We start from the raw sequence: 27,180 nt of genomic DNA on the forward strand, positions 1-27,180 counted from the left end.
TGCATAGGTACTTTTAGGGTTCCTCTTAGGAAATTCACTTGTTTTTCTTGTTCTTTTGATTTAAGAAATTCTGCAAGAAAAACAAAGTGAACAGGAATGCAAGTCCTTTATCAATTTAGATTCTGGATTCCCAGTAATCTATATTACTGGTAAAAAATACCATGTAGTGCAACTCTTGCTTCAAGAGATTGCCAAAATAGAAAGCAAGTTACACCGTGGCGAGGGCCTCTTGAAGTCTGTGGAGAAAACCTGATGTGAATACACAGCTCTATTTGTGTCCACGGATAAAATAATCTTGTACTGCAACTGTGGATTTGCCTCTACCTCTCATATACTGTTTTAATCTGTTGACAGAAGAGGAGCTGCAGTTGTATTTTATTCTCTTTACCAGTGAATGCAATAAAAGCTTTCAAAAACATAACAAAACACGAGTTCACAATCTGTTCTCTGCCTGCGTAGCCGTATCCTTGATAACAATTTGAGCACAGGCCAGCTAATCCAGCTGGCACCTACTCAGATTCACTCCTTTCTCAAATGGCCCACAAACTTCAGATGATGTTTGACTAACAGGACATGAACATGCTGAATTTTTTTTTTTTCTCTTTTTTTTTTTTTTTTACCATGATCTTGAGGAAAATTTGGCTTCTTACCAGTTTTTGTGTTTGTTTTTGTAAAAATCAGATACCTTCTACTAAAGCAATCTTCTTGATAGTTGATGGTAGTTGCTGCTCTCTAGCTTGCTTCATCAGCTTCTCTGGATTTTAGTCAAACTTGGGTAAAAATTTCTGCCTTTGTAGCAATAAAAAGAGGACTTTGAAAATATTACTGAATTACTCTTGTTTGTCAGTGACGTGTCAACACTGTGTTAGACTCCAAAACAAGTGAGCACAAGACTTTTTCAGCTGGAAGTGGATGTTCTAATGTTGAAAACAGTTCTTTCAAGACATAGTCAATCTGCTGGTAGTCACAACCTGTATTGTCTAAGTAATTAAAGGATAAAATCATCTACCTAAGCAACATCTGTGCTAGAAAGGTCAGCTTCCTTTTTTTTTTTAAGTGCAGTGCCCACCAGAAAACAAATACTTGTTTTTGACAGATTAGAAAATACAGTTCCTACTTCCCAAAATGTCTTGCATATCGAGTTGGTGACCTTGTGACCAGCCTTCTCCATTTGGAAGCTGTAAATGTGTCTTTGTCTCCATATGTTGGGTCCCAGAATGAGAAGAAAAGGTCAAATTGGCGAAGACTTTCTTGCCTTCTCCCAAGCACAATATAAAAGTGAGACCATAGGCAGAGCATTGATACTGTTGCCTCTTTCTGGGTGAAGAAAGTGGGATTCCTTGGATTAGTTTATCATCGTAGTGTCCTTCTTAGACATTTTGCTGTTTCCTAAGTGAAAATGTTGGGGTTTTTTGAGGCAGTTGTTTTGCGTGAAGTCAACTTCAAGGAGTGGGCTTCTGCCCTGCTACCAAGGTCTGGCTGAGCCTCTTGTTGCTGTAGTGAAAATAGACAAATATACAAATTCATAGATCTTAAAGCTGAAAAAGTTACAGTAAATACAGGTACTTTCTTATTATCATTTCTTATTAATCACAGCATGGGTTTTATCAGTCCAGTCTCCTAAAAATCATAAATGCCAATACACTAACTGACCATTTCAGCGACTAAAATGCAAGATCCTGTTTTTTGTTTTTTTTTTTTTTTAATTATTTTTACCCTGGTTGCTTGAATACTTTGAACTTTTGGTTTAAAATGTTTGAGTACTACATTTACTGCTTCAGACCTTTGTTCTACCCTTAAAAGTCATTACCCTTACAGTGATTTTTTTTCTTTTTCCCCAGGGTGACCAGATGCAGGTCATGCCTATACCAAGTGTATGTATTTTTATCCCTTTTTCTTTTAATAATTTTCATAACTTTTGCTTTTGATTCATCTTATGTTGCAGTCTAACAGGTCTGGTTTGTGTTGCATGTTAACAAAAGGGTTTTATGTTCTGTCTGCAATGTTGTATACTCAGAGATAAATTGAACTGCACATATTCTACAGGGGCTAAAAGAAGAGTTTGGGTTTTGTATGGTTTTCACCTTGCATCTTAGTTAAATTACTGAGTTTTCATTATTTTGAAAATGTGTGAAGCAGTCTGAAAGTTGAAGTTATTTATTTGAATAGCAGCAAAAGGTGACTTAGGATCACTATGTGACACACAGTTACAAAAACCTTTTCCTCTAGTTTTTCCCTATATTCCAGTTCAAAAAGAAAAGTTAGAAACTGCATAATTTGTTTGAAACAAGCCTCTTCAGGAAAATGAGTACACTGACCATAGCTGCATTATTGCACTTGTTTGAGATGATGCTCCCAGTATCAGCTGCTGTTTTATGGGCCTTAATATTTCTGCTTGTCTTCCCTGGATTAAACTTGGAATGCCATTTGGCGTCTGAATTATTTTTCAAAACTAAATAAAAAGAAGGGGAAAAAAAAAATTCTTCAAACTGAAGCTTTTAATTTATTTAGATTTAACCTTTTTTGGTCAAAAAGCTGCTCTCTTTCTACTTGTCTTTTATGTGGATGAAGACTTCAAAGCTGGAATTTTTTTTTTGAGCTCCTTTGCTGTTTGTAATACTTGCATCGTTTTCCAGGAAGTGTCAGTGCTGATGTGTGGAGTTACTGACACAATCCTCTTCCTTGAGATGTTTGATAGCCCCTGAAGACCTAAATATTCCTCAAGATTCCTTTATTTTTATTTTTTCCTTCCTTCTCACATAGCCCAACATTACAAGAACTCCTGTAAGAGCCCTGTCCATGCTGCAGTGCAGTAGTGTCAGGACATCACTGGAGCTATCTGGTTCACTTTGCTCCACCACTTTTTCTTAGATTTAAGAACTGTTAGAAATTACTCTTTATTGCTTACCTATTATTTATAATATGAAATTACTTCTAATATGGCTCATGCATATGTTTGCAGGCATGTGTGTCTGTAAGTATACACACACATGGACATGCATGTAATTTGTATATATGCAAGTCTGGGAATAGAGAACTTTGGATGTATGAAAATACTGATTTCTAAATTACTTTTCCTTTTACATACCTGTTAGGTAACTACAGTTGCTCTACGAGTAGTTATTTGAATGCAAAACATGTTCTGACTGTGGAAAAAAATTTTGCCTAAAAGTGAGCATAGGTATGAATGAAACAGGAATTCAAACAGAAGCTACAGTTGCTCTATGAGTAGTTATTTGAATGCAAAACATGTTCTGGCTGTGGAAAAAAATTTTGCCTAAAAGTGAGTGTAGGTATGAATGAAACAGGAATTCAAACAGAACCAGATTTTGAACCGAGAAATGAGGACACTTTTGTCAGATACAAGTATTAAATTAGATACTTTGCTAGAAGACCATCTTTGTGATATTAAAGCAGTGCTCTGTTACACTTGGGTAGTGGTAGGAAAATGAACACTTCAATAAGTGGTTTCTTTCTCTCTTCCTTCTCTTCTCCCCTCTCTCTTCTCCCCTCTCTCTCTTCTCCCCTCTCTCTCTTCTCCCCTCTCTCTCTTCTCCCCTCTCTCTCTTCTCCCCTCTCTCTCTTCTCCCCTCTCTCTCTTCTCCCCTCTCTCTCTTCTCCCCTCTCTCTCTTCTCCCCTCTCTCTCTTCTCCCCTCTCTCTCTTCTCCCCTCTCTCTCTTCTCCCCTCTCTCTCTTCTCCCCTCTCTCTCTTCTCCCCTCTCTCTCTTCTCCCCTTTGGGTTTAATAAATCTTCTCCCCTTCGTTCAGCTGTATTTTTGCTGACCTATACTCCCAGCTAATTAGACAAAAAAATTAACTTATCTTTGCAGACATGACCTAAAGTTCTCAATGAGCAGGTGACTTTAAACACACTCCTTCCTCTTCTCCAGTGCCATCTGATTCTTCTAGCAGGACATGAAAGTGTCAAGCAACCACCAACCACAGGCAGTTAGGTGACATTTACTGTCCGAGTATCAGGGAGCTTCGGGCTGTCAAACAGAAACCAGGGAGCATTAGTACGTGATAGTCTAAATAAAGACAGAAGTGAGCTGTGTATGGAGAAAGTGGTAGGAACAAAGATGCAAAGCCAACATTATATTTGAAAATTAAAGCAGTCCTTTTTGCCAGTCTTACAAGGGCTGTTTGTCCTGAGCACCGGAGCCCAAGAGATTCACCCTGCAACAACTCTTAACTGTATGTTTAAGATTTATTAAACCCAAAATTTTTGATGCTGTGCTTCATGGGGTCGTGGATAAGGAACAGGCTGTTAGAACTGTACATATTGTACATACCACAAGAAAAATTTTCTAAACAGCCAGAGTGAGGTTGCTGACAGTCAAGTTGGACACTGACTTTTTATGGGACTCACTGCAAATATAATCACTTCAGGTGTTCAGTGAATTCCTTAATGACTCTGAAAAGAGCACTTCCTGCTCTCTACTCATTAAACTTTCAAGTTGAAGCCTCCAGTTAAAATCTGAGATTATCTGGAGCTTTCTCCTGTGTGTAGAAAATGTGGCAGTCTGCTGAGGTCATCTGTTTAAAAACCCATTGCTTTGTGTACATGTGTGCAATATCAGTGAAGTATGTCTTCTGCTCAATTAGATTTTTCCTGTATTCATTTCATTTAATTTAAAAACTTGAATTAATATGTATTTTCACGTGGTTATTGATAGAGATAACTACTAAGCCAGAAACATTGCAGCTTCAAGTTAGATTCTTCAGAAAATAAAAATAGTGTGACTGTGTTTTTACAAAGATGAACTTTATCCTGTTTGTATCTTGTATTCTGAAACTGTTTCCAGATAAGGTATAGAGTAAACAGCAGTGTAATTGATTTTTTCCTAATACTGATTTATTTTTAGGGCTGAAATACACACAAATCTAGAAAAAACAATACCAGCTGACAGTTGAGCAGAATAGTAATCTGAGGAGTTTTGTGATAGACCTGTTGTAAAAATATATTAAAAATATATTAGCTCAGGATGCCTGTGCTTTAAAGGATTTTTCTCAGCTTTGTTTGGAAAGGAGTATGGTAGAGAAATCAAAGTAGACCCAAACTTCAGCACTTGTTTTCATTCTGTTGAATGAAGAGGTAGATGGAAATACAAAGCCATACTCCTGCACCTTCTTTTATGAGATGGAGTGTCCATTTCTTTTGTTTAATTTAAAATCCCGGTATTAAGGAGTCGTACCAAAAATACTCCCCAGAATCCCTGCAGAAGTTAAATCTGAGCACTGGGAGAATGTTTTTTTCACTGGTTCTCTCCTACATTTAGCCAATTTCTTGTTACAACTTTTTTCTAGAAGAAATGTTGTGAACTACCTGTTTCATAACAGGAGCTAGCCTCTTTTGGCAGCTGTCTTTTAAGTGGGAATAATTTATCCTCTATTAGAGCGTTTCTATGCGTAACTGCTGGGAGAAGCTGTTAGCTATGCAGAGTGCAACCAAAAGTGTGAATTGAAGGGAACAAGAACAGCAAATTAATGTGCTGCACTCAGGCTAGACAACATTTCCATTGTAGAAAGGAAGGGCTTACTAATTCTGATACTTGTCTTTGTGGGGAAAAATGGGCCAACAGGCAAGAAAGGTTATGATTGTTTTATATAGTAAATTTCTGAAAGATTTGTGTTGACCAGCTTTTTATGCTTCAACCAAAAGTCCTGGTTTCTTGCCACCACCCCCCCCTTTTTTTTTTTTTTCCTTAGGGAATATACTATTTCCACGGGACTGAAGCAGTGCAGCAGTCGTTTCACTACAAGGTCTGTTAAGCTGATCAGCCACGAGACCTGTCTGGAATGCATAAATCCCAAACAGTGACTAGTTTAAAAGCTTTAACTTGTATACAATTTATTTCTTGTTGGAATTGAAGACCAAGCTAGGACTTACAGTACTGAGATACTGCACGGTATTTTTCTGCTGAGTTCTGTGGAAGTCTGCAGTCTTTCGAGAGTATTACATAGGAAAACAGAGTTGCTGTTGGCCACAATTAAATATACTCTTAATCATCTTAGATATCTTTAAAGCTACTATTTAAAAAAAAAAAAAATCTAAGATCCATAACTGTTTAACTATGATGGAAATCTGGTAATTAAAACTCTTCTTGGATATGTCTCCATTAGTGAGGACATTAAAACACAATATTGAGTAATGCTTGTTTCTCCCTAAAAACTTTGCTATTCTTGGCATGTGGAAATTGCTTTAGGTCAGAAAGCTTGACCAGCAAAACAAATGGACTGATACCCCATGTACAAATCCTTTAAGTTCCTAAAGCCTCAAAAATGTCATCCTTGCTCCAAAGTCCTACACCAGATGTTTAGCAGCCTCACAACTCATAGTGCTTTTGGCTTCAGAATAGTTTCCTTGTCCCTGTTAGATTATCAGGTGGCAAAAGTGTTTTCAAAGTTGAGGGTAGCAGAGATACAGGTTTTGAAATGGAAAATTTATGTGTTCCAATCTTCAAATATGTAGACTGCTGATCAGGTGTCTTTGAACAGGATCAGACTGAATTCAAGAAGCCAGAGCTTGTAGGGAGGCTGGTGTGCCTTACTGGGAGACTTTGCCCAGGAAAAACCTTGAGGTGTGGTCTTGTTAGATAAAGTTAGGTCAATAGTGACACGTTATGTCCTAAGGCAGTACTGAAAAGGGAGAGAAGCTCTAGGAGTAACCAGCATCTCTGTGTAGACAGCGCAGGTAAACTTACTCCTCTCCCAGCTGAAAGCTGAGCTGCAGGTGGATGAGGAGGATGGGGACAGTCTGTCTGTCACCATGCAGTCGGGGAATTTGGGTTCTCAGAGTTGAAGGCTCTCTCATTTTGTAGTCCTTGATGTATGTCCATCCTTTTCTTGATGACAGGAGTACTAGTTTCCAGATAAAAAGCAAAGATATCCGTGATATGACAGTGCTCATATTTTTCATAGGCATATTTTCTATGAAAGAATATCTATTTCCATATATTTTTCATATATATAGATATTTTCAGTTTGAAAAAGAATTCACACAGCAGATCAAAATTGCTGACTTTGAATTGCTTGTGCAGATTAGCTTAGTCAGAAATTTGAACTAAATACTAACAGTCTTAAGAGTACCAAAATGAAGCTGAACTATTTTTATTTTTTTTTTAAATAAAAAATACACTTAAGGTGTCTTGGGTTATCCCTACCTTTTCTCTTCTTCAAAGACTGTAAATCAGTATCAAAAAATGGGTTCTGAAGATTATTGTCTTTAAATTAGTTTGATTTTTTTTTTTTTCTTTCAATAAGCTTTTAGTCTATTTAGGTTGAAGGTCTGGATCCTTCTCACTGTGAAAAATTGAGGTGGACTGCCTAAATACCTTAAAGATTTTAAAATAAGAGTGAGAAACCAAAGTTCTTTAGATCTGGTCCTAGTTGCCAGCAAGCAGAGGTAGAGCTCAAGCAGTTGTGGAAGTAATGTATTCATGGGATTCTCAATAACCCAGAAAGTGTCCTATAAATTTCAGCCTGTTTAGGTTACTGTGATGGATGCAAACTTCACAGGAATTAAGCAGCAGTTGTTTTTTTCTGGAAGTTCATTGTTAGATACGTGCTGGGAGAAGATGCATTGAGACAAGTGGCTTGTAAGCAAGGCAGCTTCCATTTTGGTAGCTGAAAACACTGTTGTTGATGTTAATGGTGAGGAACTACATCAGTTTTAGTGAGCACTCCTAAAATCCCCCAATAACTTATACTTTAGCTAAAGACAAATTGATTTAAGCCCAGCATCTCATTTGTTAGTTACTTCATTGAAACAAGAACTTACAAGGCATCGTTGTCCGGTATCTATCAACTTAAGAGGACATCTGAAATCAGTCAGTGGCTAATGAAGACTCTCTACTCGCTGCTGTAGGGTGTTCAGAGCGTGTTTGACTCATCTGTTTGTCACCCTCTGTCTGCAAAGGGGTGGCCTCAGCTCTCTGTAGCCACCTCTACAAAAGGCTGTTGAAAAGAACAAAAAACATGGTAGATACATCCTTACCCAGAGCAGCATTGTCTGAACTAGATAAAAAGAGAGCAAAGGGATGAAATTAGAGTTCTGTATCCAATTCTTAATTAATTTAATTTCCTCTCCATCTTGAAGTTCTCCCTATTGATACTATCTATAGAGCTTAGTCCTTTTCTTTCATTAAAAAAAAAGAAAACAAAATCTCTGTGAGTGGCAGCAGTTGTTTCAGCTCCAGGTGGAAACGCTCTCTCCCATTTTTGTTACTCCAGTACCAAAATCTAAAGTAACATAACTATTGTGAATTGGGATATTAAAGTGGGGAGTGAGCAATCAAAAGACTATGTGACTGCCTGCTTTGCTTTCAGAAAAATTGCCAATTCATGTAATTGGTACCATTTTTCAGTCAGGGCAGTGTGCTGTACAAGATCCTGGTTTAGGAGGGCAGTTTTAATCATAGAATCATAGAATGGTTTGGATTGGAAGGGACCTTAAAGATCATCCAGTTCCAACCCCCCTGCCATCAGCAGGGACACCTTCCACTAGCCCAGGTTGCTCAAAGCCTCATCCAGCCTGGCCTTCAACACTTCCAGGGAGGGGGCATCTACAACTTCCTTGGGCAACCTTGATTAATAATTAATACCTTGATTAGGAACGTAATTCACATTAAAACTCATGGTCAGCACCCTGACAAGTGGTAAAAATGAGAGTGGAGACATGTCCTGAAGGATCAAATTAGTAATGCTGTCTTCCTTCAGGATTGATTTCTCCACTTCAGCATCTTTCATGACAAACAGAAATAACGATTTGTGTAAATGTTCATCAGTGTGATATGGCTGCAAATGGCATTGACTTGTGATAACAACAACATCCAAAACTGAGATGTCAGGAAGAGAGTCACTAGAAAAGATACTTTATCAAATGATCAAATGTCCCATTTTTTACTGTTGGGGTTTTTTTTTTAGCTAGTGGTGGGTGTTTTACCATTTTTATTTCCAATGCTTTGGAGATCTTTCTAAACAAGTCTCTCATTAAAAAAAAAAAAAAAAAAAAAAAAGAAAGAAAAAAGCAAAGTCTGTATGGGCATTGCATGAGCCATTAATTTCCATACGTGTACTTGCGATGAGCCCAGGAAAGCATTCAACTTTGAGTCATGTGTTTCAGTTCTCAGTAACTGCTAGAATAGTAATGTTGGCAGAAGAGTGCCCCTTCAATAGAGGTTTTACTTTTTTTTTTTCTTGTTGTCTCCCTCTTTTCTTTTTATTTTTAGCCACCAGCTAAATACCTCCTGCCAGAACTGACAGCATCAGACTATGGGAAGAAGTGCGTGGTCATTGATTTAGATGAAACTTTAGTGCACAGTTCATTTAAGGTAAGTAAATTCAAAAGCAGTCTCTTGCAACTTGAATCTCTTAGTGAATATAGGAACTTTAAAGCCTCTTAACACATTAACTCGTCTTACAGGCTCTCCCAGGATGCCTGGTAGTTCTCATTGTTACTCCTGTGATTATTCATTCTAATTTAGCTGTTAAGGGGAGTAACACAGACATTGGTTTTGGGGTTTTTTTGTGTTTGTTGGTTTTTTTTATTCTGAGAAAGTCAAACCAACTGCAGGAAGGCTTGGAGGAGTGAGTGACTTTTTCTCTTTAAATGGTAAATATTCCAACCAAGGACCTTTAACTTAACAAGTACAAAACTTGTTGATCTTAAAATCTGGTTTTGGTTTTTGATGTTTGAATGATGCCATAGTTAACCTAGGAGAATGGAAGTTCAGTGTAGCTTTATGCTGCGTAGATGTGCCTTAAATGAGGAGATTTTGGGCACCAGTGTTTGTTGTGCTCTGGTGCTGGAGAAGATTGCTTTCCATGTCAGGCTGCTGACCTGATAGCAGTAAGTGTTTTTAAGTATTTAGCTTTCACAACAGAAGAGCAAATAGCATTTAGCTGTTGCTGATGAGTCAGTCATCTAGTAGAAGCAACTTTTATAACCCTTCAGAATTCAGCATGTGGTGGAAGTAGTGGTATTTTTCTATTGTTTAAGTAGGGCTAAAGTTAGAAGAGAAGAATTCACAAATACAAGTAAGCTACATTGGCTCAGAGTGCTGGTAACATTTCTGAATAGCAAATGTCAGACACGATAAAACATCTGCTAGTTTTATACTTTGATACTGGAGAATTCATGAGAATCAATAATATGTTTCCTTACTAGTAGCAAGAAAGAGTTACCACCAACTTTATAGTCTTCTACTTTTGGTTGCACTCCATTTTTTACTGCTAGCATCAACTCAACATTTTATCCTGCAATATTTAGTTGCCAGAATTTAAATATGCAAACCATAATTCATTTTGTGGTTAGAATTTGGCAACAGCTTGTCTTTGTTGACTTAAAGAAGACCTTATATGGACATACTAGAACAAATACTCCTGTGCCTCAAACTGAAACTACGATTCTTCTTTGTCTTTATTGTGCCTAATGGTATATAACGATTTGTGGTGGCGTACAGGAACCTCTCAACCTCAGTGCCAGATCCTTTTCTTCTACACCCAGACTGAACTTGCACTTGGGAATTTTTCAGGGAGATTGGAAACACAGCTGGATTGAGACGGGAGGGACCATAGAATCATAGGATGGTTTGGGTTGGAAGGGACCTCAAAGATCATCCAGTTCCAACTCCCCTGTCATCAGCAGGGACACCTTCCACTAGACCAGGTTGCTCAAAGCCTCATCCAGCCTGGCCTGGAACACTTCCAGGGAGGAGCAACCACAGCTTCTCTGGGCAACCTGGGCCAGTGTCTGACCACCCTCACAGTGAAGAACTTCTTCCTAATATCTCATCTAAACCTCCTCTCTTTCAGCTTAAACCCATTTCCCCTTGTTTTGTCATTAACTGCCCTTATGAAAAGTCCTTCCCCAGCCTTCCTGGAGCCCCTTCAGGTACTGGGAGGCCGCTATAAGATCTCCCCGGAGCCTTCTCTTCTCCAGGCTGAACAGCCCCAACTCTTTCAGCCTGTCTTCATGTCCTCATGTCTCCATGTCCTCCTAATTAAACGAGAGTCAAAAATAGGAAAGGAAAGCTGAATTTAAAAGTCTAAATTTACATAAAAATAATGAAGTGTTAGCCTTGGCGTTATCTGAAACAGAAAAATAAAAGTTTATTTTCTGAACACTGTGCGTAACTTTGTACTGTGATTTTTGTATTATTTTTTTTTTAATAAAATGAGATTCGATTTAGGTGGTTATTAATTTTTTAAACCATTTTCACAAAATGCATGTTAAGTGGTTGACATAGTGTAAATCCTGTCTTGTAGGATTGAGGTTCACCTTTATTGCAGAGTCTTTTCTTAGTGGACTTGTTTTAATAATCTCATTTATTCAAATGACATTTAATGGGTATTTAAATGATGTTAAATAGATATTTAAGAAAAATCAAAAGGTTATTCTACTTAGTCTTGAACACCGAGTAACGTTTTGTGTTAGGAAAACTGGTCTTTTTTTGTGTGTGAAGTATAGTACCAGGCAACTGTTGGAGTTTCTGCAGTATTGGAGTCTTACAGCTACAATGGCATTATCTGAATGTGAAGCCCTATGATGGGAGTATGTAAAGAAAACCAGGTGTTGGAGGAAATGGCTCGAGTTATTTAGTGGCTGGCACTGTCCAGTGATGCTGTTTGAATTTTGTTCATAAAGGAAAATATTTAAGCTGAAGACAGACCATTGCAGTCTCAAAAATAACAGTGGATTTCCAGAAGAGCAGGGCTTTTAACACCTATATGCACACTGCTCTGCCTGAATAATCAAGTTACATCTGTGGTTTCTTTTAGTTGTATTTTCTTTTTTTTTATTTTTCTTTTTTTTCCCCATTAAAACATGTCTGCTCTACCCAGGCAGGTCCCCACTCAAAAGCTGTAAAAGCACACATAAATTTGTGATTTTTAGTACAAAAGGCTTTATTTAAAACACATGATCTTTTAGAATTCATAATTCTGTTATGAAATAGGCTTCATATTTCAAATGCAGATTTTTTTTATTTATTTTTTTTTTAACACAACCAGAGAGGCAGAGTATTTAAAATGCTCTTTTATGAAAGCAGCAACATCTGAAGGAGGGTAATTCTTGCGTTCTTATGCCCCTGCAAATTTGTGAAGCTTTAAGGAGGTACTAGTCTTTCATGTTAAGTGCATATTAAAGGAATAAAGTTTGGGGTGCTTTGGCAAGAGTAAAAAAGGAATAGTTAGACACTATAGTTATCATTCCCATCATAAAACAATAATAGAAACAAAAATCGTAAATTCTTAAATCAAGGAGATGTAAACACAGTTTTGTATAAAATGAATCAAACCACATGCAAGTCTGGAATGTAGTCAGATTCAAAACTGGCTGTGAAACACTTTTAGAACATTTAAAACTCTGCAGCTTTTTTATGAACTGGAAACAGTTCTAACTGAAGTTCAGCTTTTCAGTGGAAATACATTGTCTTCTTCCACGCTCTGCCTCTGTGGTTTTCACCTGAGACTTGTACGTGCTTCACGTGTGCAACCCCAGAAACCTTTATATCCATCAAATTGGTGCAGACTTTTCTCTTTCCCATGGTGATGGAGCACAGAACCCCAGTCCACTCTGTCTTCCTTATCGCTTGTGCCATCAAGAAAGCTACGTAGTACCTAAAGTACAAGTACGGGAAACAAATAAGTAGTTACTAGGAGTAGTTTGGTTAGTGTTACAAAGTCTAAGGGTTGAGGGTTTTCTGTTAGCAAAAGTTGAGTTGTCTAAACAGAATGTGGTTTTCTCTGACGTCTGGTTGGTGTTGATCCTGTTAAGAAAGTTCAGTGATAGCTTTATTTTTATCAATGTGCTTCAAAAAACCTTTGCAACTTGCAGTGACCTATTCTTTTTCTGCTGCTACAGAGTATTTTATCTTGCTGAAGGGAGTCATGCATATATAAATTCTTCAAGTGCGTGCACGTCTCTTCAAAGCATGCATGGAGCTGGCACCCGCTTGAAAACTTCAGTGACTGAGTCTTATTGACAGTTCATTTGGGTTTCTCTTAAGGTGAAGCTTCAGACCATTTTTGTGTACCTGTTCTCTGGCTATTAGAGGTGCTGCGGAGTATTTGCTCTGTCTGAGGGGCTTCATGCAGGTAATAGATTGGAGCTTCCCCTCCGTCCTGTTTCACAGGTAGAAAAATTGCTTGATGTCAGCTAAAAAAAAAAAATCTAGGTTGTATCTGTGGGTATTTGAGGAATTCTTTAGATTGTACTAGCACTGTGGTCATCTACAGGATGGAGTTTTCCAGCATCTGGAGGTTTGCTTGCCCATACTGGTTGGTCAGGACGAGTAGATTCAGTGTAGCTTCTCATTTGCCCTCTGACACAGCACTTGCAGGTGTCAGATCAAAACACAGAATCATAGAATGGTTTGGGTTGGAAGAGACCTTAAAGCTCATCCAGTTCCAACGCCCCTGCCAGCAGCAGGGACACCTTCCACTAGACCAGGTTGCTCAAAGCCTCATCCAACCTGGCCTTCAACACTTCCAGGGAGGAGCAACCACAGCTTCTCTGAGCAACCTGGGCCTGTGTCTCACCACCCTCACACCAAAGAATTTCTTCTTAATAATCTCATCTAAATCTACTCTTGTCCAGTTTAAAGCCATCACCCCTTTTCTGCCACTGCCTGCCCTTGTCAGAAGTTCCTCCCCAGCCTTCTTGTAGGTCTCCTGCATCACGTTTTCCTTATTACTTCACTGAGAGAGACTGTTGCCGTCTGTATAAGTTCTTAGAGTCATTTTGCTCTCCTCACAGGAGGGTCGTTTGACAGTGGAATTAGAATCTCATTTTTTCAGGGAATGGGATCAAAGTGACACTATCAGGCTAATACTGCAGGATTCTTTTTTCCTACCGTTTTTCACAGAGCACCTGTTTAGACTCACTAGTTTGTATTGTGCTTATCAGTCTCTTTACCTTGGCTACTCCTCTGCTTTCTTAACACCCCATCACCCTCTCCAACAGATTTGAAGGCTGTTTTCTAGTCTTAAAGATTCTTCAGGGGCACCTCCTTGGTGGTACCTGAGATCAGTCTCTTGCCTGATCCAGAAAACCAGGTGGGAAAGTCTGTGTAAGTCTGCTAGTGCTGAGTAAAGATGTTTTCCAGCCTTAGTAATGCCATACCAGTTACCAGCCAGACTCTCCAGCCTTCATTTAAGGCTGTTATCCATGAGGCATGTTGTCTGTTCATCAGTCCTGTTAAAACTATTTGTCAGCTCCGTGTCTTGGCCATTTCCAAGCTGCAGATCATTGGGTGAGTTACAAACTTCAGACAGGCTTGTTTACATGTTTTGTTGGGGTTTTTTTAAATCACAGACATAATGCAAGAGCCGTACCAAAGGATTCTGCCAAGTTTGATGTACATTTGAACCAGTAAACATTGTTAGCAGTGTGTTCCCCAACCACCACTACTGCCTAGCCAAGATTAGACTGTGTATTCTTAAACTGGCTGCAAGGACACTTTTTTTGCTTTCCAAAGTAATTTTACTTGACCAGCAGTTTTTTCACAGTAAGTTTTAAGAAATAAGTTCTATTCAACAGGCTAGAAGAGTAGATTCAAGGACTTGGACAGAGTGTGCCTGCTCTTCCCATTTGAATTAAAATGCAGTTTTACCTGATTAATTTGATTGGTAATGCATGTTCTTGAGGTATCACATCTTGAGAATCATGTAACTATACAACTGTAGTCTTGTTGCAGCTTGTTGCAGCTCTTGATTCAAATATAACCTTTAGGTATTACTTTTACCACTGTCTTTATTTTAAATTAATTACTAATTGATGACCCAGAGCAGAATATGCGAAGCAAATAGCTGAATTTCTTTGTCATCGTCCACACAGACTTGATGAAAGCATTACCCAAATAGATTTTTATCCTGGTAGTGGGAGTTATTCAAGCAGTAAAGCGTATTACATTGTATGAAGCTTAAAAAGAGGAGGGAAGAGGGAAACACAGTACCCGGTGAATAGGGTTGCGTAAGGCTTCTGACTCGTGTGTGCAGAGGGCACACACGCAGGGTGGATTTGTGTAATCAATGGTTATTAACTTGTTCCTGAGAAGTAAGTACTCTTTTCTTTTACGCCTCTTGAGATTTTTTTTCCCTTCTAATGATCTTTTTAATGTTGATTTATTTCCTTGTCATTCTTTCTAGCCAATTAGCAATGCTGATTTCATCGTTCCTGTTGAAATTGATGGAACCATACATCAGGTAAGTGCTGTTGTTCCTCTGGTAGTGGAACTGTCCTCAGTGTAGAGTGTTAATCTTTCTCCATTTGCTACTTTACATTTGATAACTTGTCCTTTTGCAAAATACAAAAGTTGTGTTCTCTGGAAGGTGTCATCCTGCCAGGCATCCCTCTTTGATCAGGTATGAAGTTACTAACTACTAAGTCTCAGTTTTAACTTTTTCCAGAATATCTCTCTCAGGACTTCAGTAGTTCACTCTTTGTCAATTTTAAAACAATTTCAAACAAGATCTAATGATGGTTTTCCAAAGATTGCTAGGCTCAGAAGAAACTACTTGAATACTGCATTTCCCATTCCCTCCACAGACAAACAGGACATAAGTTGGCTTTAATTTCTGTTGATAGTTCATATGGACAAAGTTTTATAAAAGTATTAAGGAATAACAGACATTTCTTCATTTTTTTTTGTAGCAATCTATGTTTAAGTTCTGTCCTCTTTTCTTTCTGAAAGTAATTTAAGTTCCTCTAATAGGACTTTTTATATGCTTCACCATCTTTAAAAGGTCTGGAGAAAATTGCCAGGAGATTGATTTTTATGTCTTATTCTTGAAGAACTTCACTTAAGACTATGAAATGGTTTTCAGTAAATGCAAAACACCCATAACTTGAAAATCAGTCTCCTTCATGTATCTTAGATTGGTGTCTTTAATCAGTAGTCATTTCTGAAAAAGTTAAATGAAATAAATTAGAGTGCCTTAAATTCTCCTTTTCAGACAGACATTAAAATTCTTGCTGGAGACGGGTTTTACTGGTTAATGTGAAGTTGAGCCGTTCTGATGTGTGAATCTTGCAAATTGTTTGAAACATCTTTTGTTGGTAGTTGTCAGTTAAAGATAATGCAGTTACTGAGTTGCAAATCTTCCCTGGATGTAATTGAATGGAGATTTTAAATACTTTAATTTTTGAGATGTTGTCTTTTATATGGATTATTTCTACTTGGACAAATAGATTTGTATTTTGGTCTTAGAACAATTGATAGAACATAAAGTTAATTCATAATTTTGTTTGATTTCCTGTGATGAAAACCATCCATGTAATTGTCACTCTTAAAATAATTACTAAACATGTCAGTGGACTGAAACATGTCTTAAAGTGATAGTTTTGGGGAGTTTCTATACTGTGCCTGGTTTATGTAGAAAAATTTAGTGTCTAGTATCTGTAATGTTCACCAGAGCTGAATGCTTAAAACATGTTAGTGAAGTTTTGTGAGATTTATGTTGTGATATTGTCTGTCCTCATTTCATGTTGTGTTTGGTGCTCTAATGCAGATATTTTCTCTCCTAAAACTTTCTGGAATGCTTTTGAATGGCAATAAAATAGGTTGCCTAATAATTTTGAATGGTTTAGGATTGTGATCACTTAGCTTGTCAAGTTTATATATTTACATTTTGAATCAAAACTCAAATAGAAGACTGTTTGGGCTTTAGAGTAAAGCACTTCAAAAGCCTGTTGCTTTTCCATTTCCTGCTGCAAACTTTCAGATTCTTCATCAAACATAATACAGTTAGGCACTCAAGATGATTCTGTACGTCAAAGGGAGTGGATTTGTCCATACCCTAACCATGACTGGGTGAAAGGATGCTCTTGACAGAAAAGGTCAAGTGAAGTTAGTCTCTGACTGTGCTTTGCTGGGGATTTCTTGTGTAATTTTCAAGGAAATTGCTTAATCTCTTTGTATTTCAAGTTCTTAATCTCTAAAATAGGTAAAAATTTCAGCTTCATCTGGGTGGTAGAAATGAAGTTAATTGTAAGGTGTTTGTGATTCTTGAAGTAAAGTTTATTTATACAGTATGCAGAATAGGCAAAGTCCTAGATTCCTGTTCATAATCACCTCTGCAGGCAAAGTAATGTACTAACATCCAGCAATATTTAAAAAAAACAAAACTATAATAATCTAAAGAGTGAAAACAGACATTTGGGCTTAGTCTGATGTGCATTAACACAGGCTGTAGAGCTTTGACAACCGGTTCCCACTTCAAATCTGTAATTTTTTATTAACTTAAGGCATAAACTGAACCAATATCAACAATTTTTGTTATCTGCCAGAATCTGTCATCTGTATAATGCTTCTCCATTTTCTTAAGCAGTTTATATACTCAAAGATTAATCATTGGCATTGGGAATTACTTCCACCTGTTTAATGTATCACGGGATAGGTGAAATGTTGTGGAACCATACTATCCATAGTACGTATCCCTACCTGCTTTACCAGTAAGACTGGTATCTTACCAAGCAGGAGATTGTCTGACAGTGTTGTTGTACTTGAACTCTGCCTTAGACAGAACCCCATGGATAACAAATGGAGAACATCATGTCAGAATTGCTCATTCTGAAAGAAATTTGAAATTATACAATATTCATATACCAAAAATACAAACTGTGGCAAATTCAACTGCTGTACACTTGAAAGAGTTTTGAGACTCATTTATCTAACAAATTTTGTTCATGGTAAATGTAATTTTTTGTTGTGCAACAGAGGTATTCAAAAAACACTGTCTTTAGGGAGTTTCTTTTCCCTCATGTCATTTATAATCCAAAGGTCAGAGGCACTCTTGTTCTTCCATAGGGAGGACAATTCAGATCATCATCTTAAAGGGTACTTGGATAAACCAGCTTCCCTAGATTAAAAAATAACTTTTCTGAACACCCCTGGTCCCTCTCCCCATTTTTTCTTCTCTAGCTTAATTTACCTTGTCTTTAGAAAGGATTTGTCATTTTATTTTAGAAGGCGATAACTCTTGCGTGGAGGTACCTCTCTGTTGTGAGTCTTTAGATGCCTGCAGAGCCTGTGCCCATCTATGGGACAGCTAAAGTTACAGGAGATGAATCCCACGCTTTGTGTTGGAAAAGATGGCACAGATACAAAAGGGCAGTTTTGATGCAAGCTGACACTCTTCTGGCCAGTTCTCTCATTTCTCTCTGGTTCTCTGAATAAAAGGAAATTAGAGCTGGTCCCCTGTTAATAATACCAAATTATAAGTGAGAAACTGGGTGAAGTCCAGTGAAATGTGTTGCAAGTGAGAGTGCTCTTTAAAGGAAGTTTATTGAGGGTGAAAGTAGAGGCTGGAAAAAAGATGTTCAACCAGTTTTGATACCTTTGACGTAACTTCTGCAAGAACCCGTCCTCTCTTTTGGAGTGTGCTTCCCATTGAACAAGTGCAGAGCAATCACAACCCTCAAATGAGAAACCATACGTTAAATACAGCTTTAATCCCCCACGGGTAAAGGTCTTTAGGTTATGGTGGTCCTTTGTCTTCTATCCAAACGGACTTGCAGTGCCTTTGTGCCTTACTGCCAGCGTCAGAGAGTAAAGAGGACAGCCAGGAAGAATTTGATTTTATGTTACTTGGAATTTCATTCTTGAATATAATTTGTTTATTAAGTGAGTAAAACTAGGTTTTAAGTGTGGGTTTGGGGGGTTTTTTTGTTGAGTTTTTTGTTTGTTGTTTGGTTTTTTTTTTTAATTTAATTAACAGTTGCTTATTTTTAGTTGTTGAAAGCTAAAGCAATGGTTGGCACGTATACTTTGGATGTAATGAACAAAATGGGTTTTTATTAGTGGGGGAGGAAATGCTGTCCAAACAATAAACTTTCTTTTTAAAGGACAAAATGAATTAATTTTCTTACAGAAGGCTGTGACCTGGTTCAAGTAATCCAGGATAGGCTGTATCCATTCTAACTGGCCTATTCTTGGTTACTTGCACTGGGAGGCAACCACAACAGCATGAACCAGAAAGACGAGGCTCAAGGACGCGTGTTATTTTCTGCTGGCTGTTAAGAAGATGCACCCAACCCACGAAACAGGAGATTGCAGGAGCTTGAGTTGTCATGGGCACATTTCTTTGTCATTTCTTGAAGATTTCATTTCTGTAGAGTTGGTTTTGAAAGGCAATTCTTTGCATCCTATTTAATTGATTAAAATTGAGCTGGGGTTTCTCTTTTGGTTTACAAATACTGAGTCTTTTTAGGTTAAGACTGCTTTGAGGTATAGAAAACGTATGTGGAAATACCAAATGCTTGAAGACAATTAAAGATAATTACTGTGTTCTGCCTTTAGCAGCTGTAAGTACAGAATCCTGTGAAAACATGCCTAGTGCCTGATTTGTGCCTTAACGTTTTAAGAGTAGGATTCATTTAAAATAATTTTAAAAAAGACTGTATTCCTCTAAATTCTGACTGTGATAAGGAAGAAATTAGTGAGCACACACAGAAAAACTGGAGGGATTTTTTTATAATGCCCTGAAGACAGTATATAAATCTCAGAAAAATGCCAGGAGCCAGTTAGTCTAGGGACTTAAACTGAAGACATCAGGCAACGGAGGAAAAAGCCAAGCCACAAATAACCATGCGGCATTGAGATGCAAGTCCAGCCACCAACAAAGTAAAGGGGAAAAAATTCCAAATGAGGAGGAAGAGGAGAAAAGAGCTGCACTGTCAGCTGAAGAAAGCTTTTTATGTGAAGTAAACCAAAGAGATTTTGTAGCCCAGGATACCAGTACACTTGCAGTTGGTTCCAGAATCTAAGTAGGACTTCTAGAAAAAAATACAAAACCAAAAAACTTCAAGGGGAATAACAAACATGATTATTAAGATACATTGTTCTGCAAAAAAACCAACCCCCAGTGGTTTAAACAAAAATATAAATAATATTTTTTTTAAAAAAGGAGGGGGATGTCTAGAGGTGAAGGAGTTGGGGCTTTTTAGAGAGGGAGAGAATTTAGGGAAAAAATTGGTGAGATCTCATCTGAACAGATCACATTTATTATTAATAAGGTGTTTTACCTGAGGAACAAATCTTTTGGCCAGAGCCCAGCAGGTAAGGTTTAAGGCAAAACAGCAAGAGAAGCTCAAGTAGAGGAGATTCAGGGTGCTTTGTGGTGGATCAGGAGATCTGAACTGCCAAAAGGAGATGATACAACTTAAAATGCTTTGTGCTTACAGTTAATAATGACTAGTTGCAATATTAGGAGACCTACAAATTGCCAAAAGAGCACATATTGCAAATACTTGCTTTTATAAGCCCACTCTTGTCCGCAAGCCTGTGGTTAAGGAGCTCTGGGTCTGTAGCTGCTGGGTTGGTTTGCTCTACGCTCTCTTTATGGAGGAGGTGGGTTATGTTGCAAGCAGCAAAGTTCATATCCTTGGCTTGGAGCTCCTGATTACATTCCAAGTGGAAATACTTCACCAACGCAGGCATAGATAGGGATGGAGAGCAAAGAGAATTCTCTTGCTGTGGCTGAAAACTCTACATTTTAAAAGGGAAATTTAATACTAAAATCCAGCACTTACTGTCCAAGAATGAATTAAGACTCTGGGGTATCCATTTTGTGCCTTCAAAAATAAATGTAGGAATAAAATTTAAGGCTAAAGAATTAAGAATTTCCTTAAAAACTATGGAGTTAAGGAGTAACTCGCATCCTGCTATCTTTTTTTTTTTTTTATCTATAACTGGCAAGTCGGATAGGCTCTTTCTGAATACCCAAATGCAGAGGGACTGCAACTGTCTGTCTACCTGTGTCTTTAAATATTTGAAGATAGAATTTGGAAAGGACATACTGCAGAACAACTTTGTGTAGTAAATTTAAGTGAAAAATTAATTGCATTGTTATATGAGAGGAAATTACTTGGTTTATGCCAAGCGAAATACAGGAGACTTTATTGTAATTATCTGTAAAGAGAACAGTTTGAAGTACATCTATTAACCGTCTTTAATTGATAAAATGTCACATTTATTTGATTGCTTAGGTGCTGCTGCGGTTGTTTAAAGAAGTAAAAAATAAATCTGGGTTGTAAATTGTTATCTGTGTCAAAGTTTGAATGTACTGTTTGAATTTGAGGGGCCAGAAACAGTTTAGTTAAGCTTCATATGAATAACTTAAAGAAGATCAAGTCTTCATGCTCTGAGCTATGTGCTACATAAAGTGGAAAAGTAATTAACATTTTTGCTTTAGTCATTAAGGTACAGCTCCATCATATATGTTTTTAATAAAATTCTGCTTTCAGATTTAGGTTTTCAATTTCAGGTCTCTATTACACTTTTTTTTTTTCCTTCTTTTGCTAAAGGCTTTAATTGTTACGCTTCAGTTCAAGCTTGGCAATTCCTTATTTTTCTCCTTCAGGTTTTTTCTCTTCGTGCCTTATGTTTTTTACCTCTTTATTAATATGAATCTAGTAAAATACATACAATTAATATAGTTCTATGTATCAAAGAAAGAAATTCCTGAACAGTCTAGGAATTCTTCCTGAATTCAACTATATGCCAAACTTCTCCACTTCAAATTTCCAGTATTAAGTATTATTTGCCAAAGGAAGAAGATAAAATGCTGCCAGTGTTTTCTCTCAAACTACTAATCTGAGTGCAAACAAGATAGATAGATAAATATTTTTCAAGGAAACTCCCCTCTTTAGCTTCCCAATATATTGTGAACTACTTGTAAACTTTCTGAGCAGCGGTTATCTTATCTTGGTATTTTCTGTGAACGTAAATCATCTTGCTTGCTCTGAAAAGAGAGGCCAGGAGGCTTTAATATTTATTAATCAGGTTGTTGACAGTAGGCAGCCAAGCTGTGCCTGTATGGTTGTCAGTGCAAAAAAGGCAGGATAGCGTTGCTGAAACCAGGCTGCTCAAGAGGAGAGAGATCCTGAGTATTTACCGTCTTTATGGCAAGGTCACAGGAGATGTTGTAGATCTTGCCACCAAATTTGGAAAGCAGCGTTTGCTAGACATTCTGCATGGTGTTAAGAAGGGTTTTGGTGAAAGCTCTCTGCAGAGCTGGATGACTGATTACCATCCATAGTGAGATACAGTACTTAGCACCTGGAATTTAAAAAATTAAAGAGTTGGCCATAGGAAGAAAACAGTTCCCTATTGTGTAATTCCTGTTGTCATAGAGGTTTCATCAGATTTATTCCTTCTATAAAGTCATTTAGGACTAAAAACACCAGCACCAAAATCGTTCTGGTTGAGAGATCTGTACCCTGGCTTCTTGAGAAGCCCTACTGTCTCTCTTTGCCTTTAATGAGATTTTTCAAGAAGCACCACTCCAGATGATGCACAGGACTTGCAGTTGCATAATCAGCATGGGTCTTGGCAGCCCATGCATTCAAATTTCTCATTATTGGCTGTTTACTTTTATCTTGTGTCCTTTTTTTTTTTCTTTTTAGCATTTCATTTGAACTGCTTCCATGCTAACTTTTGTTTCTTCAAGTGTTAGGATTACAGGGATGTTTGGGGATCGTTTTATATCTTTTTTTCCTTTTACCTTAGACACCATTCAACCTAAATAGTCACTGTCATTCCAGGTTTATGTATTGAAACGACCACATGTGGATGAGTTTCTTCAGAGGATGGGAGAGCTCTTTGAATGTGTACTCTTCACAGCCAGTCTAGCCAAGGTTTGTTCCTCTCTTCATCTCATTAGCCTGTATGGTGCTGGTCAGTGGACTTTTGGTTGGGTTTTCTATGGATAATTATTTCCACAGTTGGTACAATCTTAATTTTTCCCCTTCTTTTCTGCTTCTTTGTCTGACAGTGTGTACTTTGTCTGCTAGTGTGTGGGTAAGTGTTTCCATGGTAACACCATCACATATGGGCTTGTCTCATAATGTAGCCTCCATGCATTGCTCATAATGCCAATATGAAAGGCTTACAAGTTACCATGGTTATAGTGAGAAATTAGAACAAATAGCCTGTGAGTAAAGCAGTATATTAAAGCTGGGCATGAAATAAAATACACTGTATTTAATGCTATCTACATGATCAACCAGTGATTCAGAAATTTACTGCCTGTGAAAATTGGGAACACGTTTTTGTTGTGTCAAGGTGCAATTCAATCTGGAGTTAGAAAATCAGACATTCTGTAAAGCTTGAAACATCAACAGGAATATTTTGTGCCCTCTGGTCTCCAGTAGCAGTAGTACCTCTTGGGTAGTTTTGTGGTAGACATTACAGTAGTAGACATCTTAAATTCTTCACTTCTTTCAATGTGTTGTATTTGTGGTGTCTCGTTTGTAAAATTATATTGGTTATTTCTAAATAATACTCTAGCATAGTAAACTTTTATTCCAGCCTAGTGTAGAGATGGTGGAAAGGGGACAGGACCCCCTCTGATCTGCTATAGTGCTATCTTAGCAGAAGATTCTACCCTGCGCTCTGCTTACCATGTTGTGTTCAGCCATATTGTAAAAATCCTAAATAATTGGAAGAATTTAATACTGCAGTTAGATGTCTGGCAGTTTTCATAGTCAAGAGATAGTTGATTTCAACATCAATTTTGTTTCTCGGTTTAAAATATTAGAAAATGGTAACTCCTATCCAGCAGAAATAAGTTATAAATGCCATTTTCAAGTACATGGTTATTTTGTGTTCTGGTTTATTTGGATACTTTTCTTTGGAGAGTTTATATCAATTGTTGGATTCTGAGCTGTGCCTCACCTAAAGTATCATCTTACACATAATGTGAGAATTTCCCAGTATTGTACATGGGTGTTTTTCTTAATAACTTCTTTGTCTATCTGTTACTGCCCAATTATGCAATTTGGTAACCTTAAGATTCTTACTGACCCAGTAGCTCTATGGGCATTGTTTGAAAAAGCTACATTGAGCTCAGATGCCTTCATTGCAGTTTATCTTCAGAGGCACATGAAAATGAATCAGCTGTGGAAATGGCTTCATAGAGATTTTCTGTTAGCATTGGTTGGGTTTATGGTAATGTTAGGTGAGATCTCTGGATCCATCAGCTTCTAGGTAACTTCTAGGTTAACTGTATATTGGCCCTAAGAATAAAACCTAATCAATAAATCACAGAAAACATTAAAGTGCAAGTTAGCTTTCCAGAGAAAGATAGCAGTCCTACTTTTGCATTATCTCTCTGTTAATCACTTCAGGTTTGCAGGCATGTAAGTTAATTAAGAAGGAGCAGGGAAGGAAATAAATCATAGAATGGTATGGAGAAAGGGCATTTTATCTGAAATTATTTTGTGTCCCTTCTTTGTGTAGTTCTGTCAATTAACCTCATTTGCACATTGCTAACTTCATGTTTCTAATTTCTGTTTTTAAGTATGCAGACCCAGTAGCCGACTTACTGGATCGCTGGGGTGTGTTCAGGGCAAGGCTCTTTAGAGAATCCTGTGTTTTCCACCGAGGAAATTACGTGAAGGATTTGAGTCGACTGGGACGTGAGCTGAGTAAAGTTATTATAGTAGATAATTCTCCTGCATCTTACATCTTCCATCCTGAAAATGCAGTAAGTATTCTTAGTATCTGAAGTACTCAAGCATAACTTTATCTTTCTGGTTCTTGCCCAGACTTTCTGATTCAGAAAATAGCCTTTCAGAACACTTCACTTCTATTAGTTTCTCTATTTTCTTAGACTGCAGGTAGGTTCTGGTATTTGCTGCCAAATGGTGAAAGGACTAGGGCAAACTGATCTTGATGGTGTGTCATATTCATGACTGTTCATCTGCTTTCAGATTTAGCTTTTGGCATGAAGTCCATCAGTTTTGAGAAATACCAATCAGTATTTTGAGAAATACCAATCAACCTGAATAACTAACCTAGGTCTAAAAAGTGAAGCTACCCTCCAGTATAGTTTTTGTTCTTTAGAGTGGTGATTACAGAAAGGATGGTTTACTTGAACTGCTTTTGGTACTCCCATCATTTTTCATTGTGTGAAATGAAAATATTTGATTAGACAAGATAATTAATATTTTACTGGTAACAATCTGAGTTCTGTATTCTGCGGCTAAATGGAAAAAAAAAAATCAAGATGCTGTTGTGTTGTTAAGCTTCTCCTTGTAAGTATTTTTGTAATAACTCACTTTGTAATTAGAAATATGAGTTAACAAGTTCATCAGGTTTTAGGAGTAAGGATAAAAGGCAGGCAACAGTACTTCAAGGGAGAATAATTAGAAGCAACCTGCATTTCCACTGTGTGTTTATCAGCTCCAGAAGCGAAGATGGAATGGTCTGGCACTTGCTCCATCCATTGCTGCAGTCAGTACAGATACTCACATCTGTTTTATAGCTGCCAGGATAGCAAGCTGGAACTCCCCTTAGATCTTCTGACTTTTAAACAACCAGGCTGTGCAATGCTTCCTTTGATGTTTTTAGGCTGCCTTTTTTGTGAACTGTTAAAATTAACATAGGAATTTTTTATCAGAGACACTGTTCTAAATGGTCCTGCCTCTCCAGAATAGCACTGATTTTTTTTTTTACATGAGCTATTTATCTTGCAGTAGTCAGCTTTTAAATTCAGATCCTTATAGTGTGATGCCTTAAATGATTGGGTGAAATCATTTTTCTGGTTGGTGCCACACATGGTTTAAAGTTGCTTTTTTTAATAACCAGGAGCTGTAGCTCTAATTTACGTTCATGGTTAAAATTAAAAACCTGATCCAGATCGTCATTTGGTATCTTGGAATTTAGTGCCAAGAAAATAATGAGCTGTAGAAATTTGGGATATGAAATTAAGAGCCTTGTCAGAGTGGTTTAATCATGTATAGAAAAGTGCTGCTAGCTAACTGATATTCGAGTCTCTGCAGAAACCAAAGCTTGTAACAAGATCCAAGATAGTCTTTAAAAAGACCTCAGTATACTTCCACAGAGAAGATACACAGAACTCCTTTCCCAAATCCAGAACATGTATTTATGAAGTGTTATTATATACATTATTTTCTGAAACTGCTCTCAAAGTCTTGTATTTTAATTGGAGAACTGTTCCATACTCGCTGTTTAAATATTTCCTCCACAACCTCATGCCAGAAGGGGTTGTTGCTGCATGCCTGTGTTTCATGACTCACACTGATAATACTTAGAGGGGGGAAAAAAAAGACTTGCCCATAAATAAAGTGTCAGTACAGCTTCATAATCTGTGTCTAGTAGGTGTCCCTGCTCATGGCAGGGGGGTTGGAACTAGGTGATCATTAAGGTCCCTTCCAACCCAAACCATTCTATGATTCTATGATCTTCCTTCCAGTTTATTCTGAATATCAAGGAGGCAAAGCAAATGGAGCTACCCAGTGTTGGGTCACGTGGGTTACCTGGACATGCAGAAGATCAGCTGCATATCAGCTGCTGTACAGTTGGATTTGGGGTTGATGTTACTTACTAGAAAATGTGGACCTGAACCTGGTACTCCACCTGAATGCTGATGACCAGCAATTTGCCTTACTGTGAAGGCAATGAGTATTCCAGGCCATGGACACAGACAAAACTCGCGTGTTCTTCACATAATGAAGTCATCTTAGTTGGTTTGTTGGTTGCTTTGTTTCAGGTGCCTGTGCAGTCCTGGTTTGATGACATGACAGACACAGAGCTGCTAGATCTTATTCCTTTCTTTGAAGGACTAAGCAAAGAGGAAGAAGTTTACAGTATGCTTCATAAACTCTGCAACAGGTAGCCCTTAACTTTGACTGACTTCTGCTACTAGATTGCAGTTGCTAGAGGCTGTCTTCATCTTTTTCAGCTCTTTCAAATGTAAGCTTTGGGGAAGTCACCCCTGTCAGAAGTGCTACTCTTGATCTTCCTGTTACATTGGACACGAAGGACAATCATGAGTGATGCTATTAAGCCTTCAGAAGCCTGACTCCTAAGGTCATGTGTTCAGACTACTTTTTTAAAGGAAAAAAAAAAAAAAAAAAAAAAAGAAGCTATTCTAAATGGGACTCTTTTAATGAATTTCATAAATGGACATCTTTTACTGGATCAGCTTTTCTTAAAACATGCCAAAAAAAGAAGCTTGTATTTCAGCAGTTGAATTTCTCTCCCTTTCTTCCCCTCCCACTATGCAGACAATTTTACCCCCCTGCTTAGAGCAGTTGACCTGACTCTGAATTTTTTCTTACAGAATGAAGTGCCTTTTTGAATGTTATTTTAAGATAAAAATTCATTTTTGTATAAGACGTATTTCCAGACATCTTTTAGTCTTGTATTGTC

The 27,180-nt window shown here is 37.6% G+C and overlaps 1 protein-coding gene across 1 annotated transcript in view; it reads left to right on the top strand.

Moving 5' to 3' along the window:
• Window positions 1-26,866, top strand: part of LOC104529185 (CTD small phosphatase-like protein) — a 41,147-nt gene extending 14,281 nt beyond the window's left edge. Inside the window, exons 4-10 of the mRNA XM_010173402.1 lie at window positions 1,842-1,874; window positions 5,711-5,764; window positions 9,232-9,333; window positions 15,152-15,208; window positions 22,548-22,640; window positions 24,305-24,490; window positions 26,519-26,866. Of these exons, the coding sequence (XP_010171704.1) occupies window positions 1,842-1,874; window positions 5,711-5,764; window positions 9,232-9,333; window positions 15,152-15,208; window positions 22,548-22,640; window positions 24,305-24,490; window positions 26,519-26,644 (651 nt within the window). The 3' untranslated portion in view covers window positions 26,645-26,866. The remainder of the gene's footprint in view (window positions 1-1,841; window positions 1,875-5,710; window positions 5,765-9,231; window positions 9,334-15,151; window positions 15,209-22,547; window positions 22,641-24,304; window positions 24,491-26,518) is intronic.
• Window positions 26,867-27,180: the final 314 nt, after the last annotated feature.

This window comes from Antrostomus carolinensis, unplaced genomic scaffold (assembly GCF_000700745.2).
Source record: "Antrostomus carolinensis isolate BGI_N321 unplaced genomic scaffold, ASM70074v2 scaffold5048, whole genome shotgun sequence".
In the NCBI taxonomy this organism is placed as follows: Eukaryota; Metazoa; Chordata; class Aves; order Caprimulgiformes; family Caprimulgidae; genus Antrostomus; species Antrostomus carolinensis.